At 48.7% G+C, this 5,584-nt stretch overlaps 1 protein-coding gene across 4 annotated transcripts in view; it reads left to right on the top strand.

Moving 5' to 3' along the window:
- The window catches only part of AGXT2 (alanine--glyoxylate aminotransferase 2), a 29,953-nt gene that overhangs the window by 19,204 nt on the left and 5,165 nt on the right, over positions 1-5,584 (top strand). For all 4 annotated transcript variants that reach the window (XM_014544887.1, XM_005872600.2, XM_005872601.2 and 1 more), the window contains 3 exons: positions 69-201; positions 1,562-1,653; positions 3,549-3,698. In XM_014544887.1, the coding sequence (XP_014400373.1) occupies positions 69-201; positions 1,562-1,653; positions 3,549-3,698 (375 nt within the window). The remainder of the gene's footprint in view (positions 1-68; positions 202-1,561; positions 1,654-3,548; positions 3,699-5,584) is intronic.

Genomic DNA, 5,584 nt, shown 5'->3' on the forward strand with positions numbered 1-5,584 from the left:
AGACATCAGAGTCAGAAACACCAGCATTTCCTGAAAGTTTCCCAATGATTTGGATTTGCTTCCTTCAGGTGCAGACGGGATTTGGAAGGTTGGGCTCTCACTTCTGGGGCTTCCAAACCCACGGCGTCCTGCCAGACATCGTCACCATGGCCAAAGGGATTGGGAATGGCTTTCCCATGGCAGCAGTTGTGACAACGCCAGGTAGGACCCTGGGCCTCCTGCATCAGCAATTGGAGAAGGAACTCGCATTGGAATGTGTATGGGTTGGAGACGGTTAGGGGAACTCACATGCATTTCCCAAGCAATGAAAAAAAAAAACAAAAAAGGAACAATCTGCCTGCCAGATCATGGCCGGATGAAAGCAAGCGGCCCCTTCGCCCTTGCTGCAGGGCGGACTAATTCTCCCGCCTCCGCCATGAAATGCAGGGTTCAGACACACTGCCAAGGAATAGGGAAATGTGCCACCAGCCCAAGAGATCCTTGTTAACCAGCCTGAAACCAACCCTGGAATTTCCAAGGGCTCATGTTCTGGAAGGAAACTCCAACTTGGTCTCGCCACATTAAGAAGCTATAGACTCAAGGTCCAGAGCATTAGGTGTGTCTGTGGATGTCTCATCTACCAAACAGCTAAATATGGCACAAGCTCACTTAGCCAGAACATGAACATTAACTGAATTCTGCATTTTAGTGAGGTCTGACAGAAAACAATTTTTATGAAATTCCTAAAATTATTTCATTTGTCTTCCCCCATGAGGCACTGAAAGCTACTTAGGTATTTTTATTAAATGACTTAATATAGATGTACTGGTGGAAGGTCAAGTATAATGAGCTGAATATATCCTCACCCTGAAACAATCCAAAAATTATATTCCTAAATCCTTGATATGAGGAATTTTTTTTCCTTCTTAACCCCAAAAGTGAAAGACAGGGGAAAAAAAGGTTTTATTAATGAAGGTTCCAAGTTAAATTTCACAAATCAAGATTTAAGGTACTTCTCAGTTCACAGGGCACATTCAAGTCTTTGTTAGCCAACTCCCCATTGAGTAAACAAGCTATGATTCCTTGTGCGCCATATTGGTCAGCCAGGGATACCAGAACAAGATACCACAGGGAGCAGGATAACCAGCAGACATTTCTCTCTCCCAGTTCTAAGACTGGTGGTCCCAGATCAAGGCGCCAGCAGAATTAGTTTCTGGTGAGACCTCTCTCGCAGATGGCTGCCTTCTTGCTCCGTCCTCACATGTCCTTTTTGACAGAGGGCGAGAGAGCTCTGTTGTCTCTGCTTTTGAGGACACCAGTCCTGTGGGATTAGGACCTACTCTTTTGACCTCATTTAACCTTAATGACCTTCCTAAAGGCCCTACCGACAAAAGCAGCCACGTAGTTAGGGATTCAACATAGGGACTTAGGTGGGGCCACAACTCCATCTGTAGCATCCACTATCTGGTGCGTGAAGGATGAATTGGATATGATGTCACTTACAATGTCCCCCAAATGTTGTGATGGGAGGTTATAGATGGGAAGGTGTCCCCTTTTACCTCCCTTTACCTTCTCCTCCTAGAGATTGCCAAGTCTTTGGCTAAATGCGTCCTGCACTTCAACACCTTCGGAGGGAACCCCATGGCCTGTGCCATCGGATCGGCCGTGCTTGAGGTATGTGCCAGCAGCCACGCAGACGTCACTCGTGTCACAAAACGACAACTTCAAAGCCACACACACATTCTCATAACTTTATCACATCACATTATTGGAGAGGAGGGCTAACTATTAGCTCATGAATTAAAGTTAGATTCCCAGATTTTATTATAATTACTAGTTTATGAATTAAAATTCGATTTCCAGTTATTATTCTGACACCTGCCCTTCTTTTCTTAATGATCTAGTTTTGGTGCTCGAAGTATTGAGTAAGAAATAGATAAGAAACCTCACATGCATGGGAAATGTACTAGTAAGCATTCCCCTAGCTCCTGGTAGCACTGAAGTGTCTTTGTTATTTGAGTGCTATTTTATGGATAGCGAGCAATTGTTATCTTTAATGTCATTTCTTTAATATCTTTACGTAAACAAGCTCTTTTTCCTTATACTAGTTTAATTTTGGCTCTTATATATTCTTTCTTGTTTTTTAAAATTTTTTTATTGATATCAGAGAGAGAAAGAGAGAGTTAGAAACATCAATGATGAGAGAGAATCATTGATCGGCTGCCTCCTGCAAGCCCCCTACTGGGGATGGAGCCCGAAACCTGGGTACCACCAGGAATCCAACTGTGATCTCCTGGTTCATGGGTCAATGCTCAACCACTAAGCCACACGAGCCTGGCTTCTTGCCTCTTTTTTTTTTTTTTTTTTTTTTTTTTTTTTTTTTTTTTTTTGTACTGTCATAAATTAAAAGACTACAGAGGATCTGCGTGCTATGTGATTACCAGGTATTTTAGCTACTGTTTAGCCCCACTCCATTGATTTTGCCTGGGGTCACATCTGTAGGAGAAGACATTTTGAATGCACTAGCTAATATGCTTGAAAGCATTGGCATAAATAGGTTTAAAGTATTTCTGACAGAATGTTCAAGAAGTTGATAACAGCAGTTGTTTGTGGGGAGGGAGACTTGGGGACTGGGGAACAGGGATCAGCAAGGAGATTTCTACTGTCCAGACTGTTATACTTTCTGATTTTTTGAACTAGTCACATGGTTCCCCTGTTCAAAAACTTAAGTTTAAAAGTATTTTTAAACAAAAAGCAAATAAGTAAGAGCTGTCCTTGCTAACGAAAACTTCCCTTCAAATATGATTAAAGGGTGAAATGAGCCAGTGTGGGTCGGATGTGTCATTTATTTCATTTTGTAGACGCCGCCAACTTTTTTCAAAAGTGCTGAGTCACCTCAACCAACATGGAAAGTAGAGAGGACTTAGGTGGACAGAGAGGTCTTCAACACGTCCAGGTTTGCCCGAGCCGCGCAGTGGCCATCAGTGAGATATCATGCAGTGCATGTTGCATGTCTGAGTCAGATCACAGTCTCGCTGTGCGCAGAAGAGGGTGAGAATCCTGTTGTCTGTTCAGGTGCCCTGACTCTGGGCCGCACAGGGCCCTGCTCAGCTCAGCTCAAGAGGCCAGGGCCCTGCAGGGAGGCCCCTGGGCACCTGGGGGAAGCTGGGCGAAGGCCAACAAGCTGCCAGGAGGGCAGGCATCTGTGACCTTCCTGCCCTCAGAGCACTTGTCTTCTTCGCCACCGTCGCCCAGTGTTCAGCAGAGCCAGGCACTATAGAGCTCAGGATTATGGGCTCTGTGACAGACTCATTGAGACGTGGCTTCCACTCTTTCCTAAATTCTCACCCACCCTGGAGATGAGGAAGGCTGGGGGAATGGCCCCGCTCCCAACACTTATTGTCTCCTCACAGAACTCTTTCTGTAGCAGGTGGTATGGCCACACTGGACTTGGGTTCCATTCGTCTGGTCAGGTTTCTGTAAAGAGGGCCGCCTACACTCACCTCTCCTTGCTTCTCCATTTTAGAACTTGGCTTAATGCAAGGGCTTCTGGGGCTTTCTCTCAACAGGTGATTAAAGAAGAAAAGCTGCAGGAAAACAGTCAAGAGGTTGGCACCTACCTGCTGCTGAAGTTGGCTAAGCTGCGGGATGAATTTGAAATTATCGGAGACGTCCGAGGCAAAGGCCTCCTGATAGGAATAGAAATGGTGACGGATAAGGTAGGTTCTGACCTGCTGCTCTCTCTCTCTGTGGCTTCTGGGGACAGTCCAAGTAGCAAGCATCGGCCGAAAGCTGACTTCATTCACTCCCAGGAGGGAGCCCACAGCACAGCACCAGTGTTGAGTGTGCACAGAATGCCGGCAGGCTCTCGAGAGTGCTAGAGGGTGAGGGTGGGGACTTGGAAAAGGGAGCTGGTCTTCTTGCCACACTAGGCAGAGAGCATCGGTGATGACTGAATATTTAGAACTACAAATGTGGGCAAGGCAGGAAATTATTTGAGGGGGGAGGCAGAGCAAGTGGTCCAGAGAGCTAGTGGGAGTAAGGGGGGAGGGCTGGGAGAAGGTTGTGGTAATGGTTTGGGGTAAGGATGTTAAAGATCTGTGGGTGTGTGTGAGTGTGTGTGTGTGTGTGTGAGTGTGTGTGTGTGTAGATTTCATTCCCAAGTAACCAGGGAGGAATGATGTGACACTGATGACATTCCCCACGGTGACAAACTCAACGTGACAGCAATTACACTTAGCATTTTCCCCAACCAGTTATTCCTCCCATGTCACTCTGTTTCTCACCTTCCCAATTCCCCAGCCTCAATATCACCACATAATCTGCGACTCCTTCTCTCCCCACATTTCTAACCTCAAGGGTGCCGTCTCTCAAAGCCTCCTTTATCTCTACAGCTGCCCCTGCAGCCCCTGTGAGTAGGAAATTGTCCCTCCTCCCCTCAAAGCAGCGCCTAGGTCCTCTGAGGAGCGCAACAGCAGGAGAATCCTGGCCCAGGGAGGAATATGCAGACCGACCCCTTTCCCCCAACTCTTGTCCATGAGGATTCAGTTTTCCCCTGAGTGACTTCTTGCTATTTGATCTAGTTTAGAAGAATCAGTGGTCTATTCTTTTAGTCTTTGGACCAGACCACAGATATACGACTCTTCCGTTAAAACCACACAGCAGAGCCAGTACGAAGCTGGAATGTTTAAACCAGATTTAAAGCTAAGGGAGGACAACGGGAAAAGAAGAGGAACATGAGACCAGACCACAAGCCCTGCACACTGACCTTCAGCTTGTGGCCCAGTCAAGGGCTGCTTTAAGGCTCAGAGTCCACCCTGGCCCCCAGCCGGGAGCTCCCTCCAAGACTGCAGGCGCCTCAACGTCCAGACTCCCCAGAGGAAAGCCCAGCGAGCAAGGACCCCCCCCTTTGTCCTGGTAAAACGTCAAGTCCTCCCACAGGCTGCACGACATCTCAGGTCAATGAGGAGACCTGGTCCTTCCCTCCCTCCCAGGTCCTCCATTTCCTAGTGGCCTGAACATGTGAAGAGGATATTCCTGACCTTAAAGCTCTAAGACAGACAAAAATGCCCAGGCCTATTCCTCGCCAGGAACGGAAGATTTGGGGAACGAGTTGGATGAGGTGTTGGGGGGACGGGGGTGGATACTGAAGCCTAGAGGAGGGGGGCAGGAGCCCCGAAGAGAAGAATGAAGCTGGGAGCCGCCTCCATCTCACAGGAGGGAAGGGCTGGCCCCCAAGCCAGGACCTCGTCCTGTGCATCTGAAACCAGAGCCACAGCCGGTGCTGATGCCTGAGTGGCTGCCCGCAGCTGAGGCTGAGCCCTGCGTTCAGATAGGAGCTCCCAGTAGGGGCTCCCCGCCCTGCCACCTGGGGGGCCGCCTGGGAGGCCCTTAAGGAACACGGGTACCTCCCGCTCCCTCGGTGAGGCTGGTGTGAGCCCCGCTCCCGGAGCTTGGGAAGATGTTATACTGACACAGTCAGACTTGAAAGGACCAGGTCAGAAGGAGGCGCTGTACTCACAGCCTCAGGAGACAGGAGACCACAGAAAGGGGACCCCCCCCACCCCCCACCCCCCGCAGGGCCCCGGGGGCTGGCACTCCTGGA

Source organism: Myotis brandtii, unplaced genomic scaffold, assembly GCF_000412655.1.
Source record: "Myotis brandtii unplaced genomic scaffold, ASM41265v1 scaffold384, whole genome shotgun sequence".
In the NCBI taxonomy this organism is placed as follows: Eukaryota; Metazoa; Chordata; class Mammalia; order Chiroptera; family Vespertilionidae; genus Myotis; species Myotis brandtii.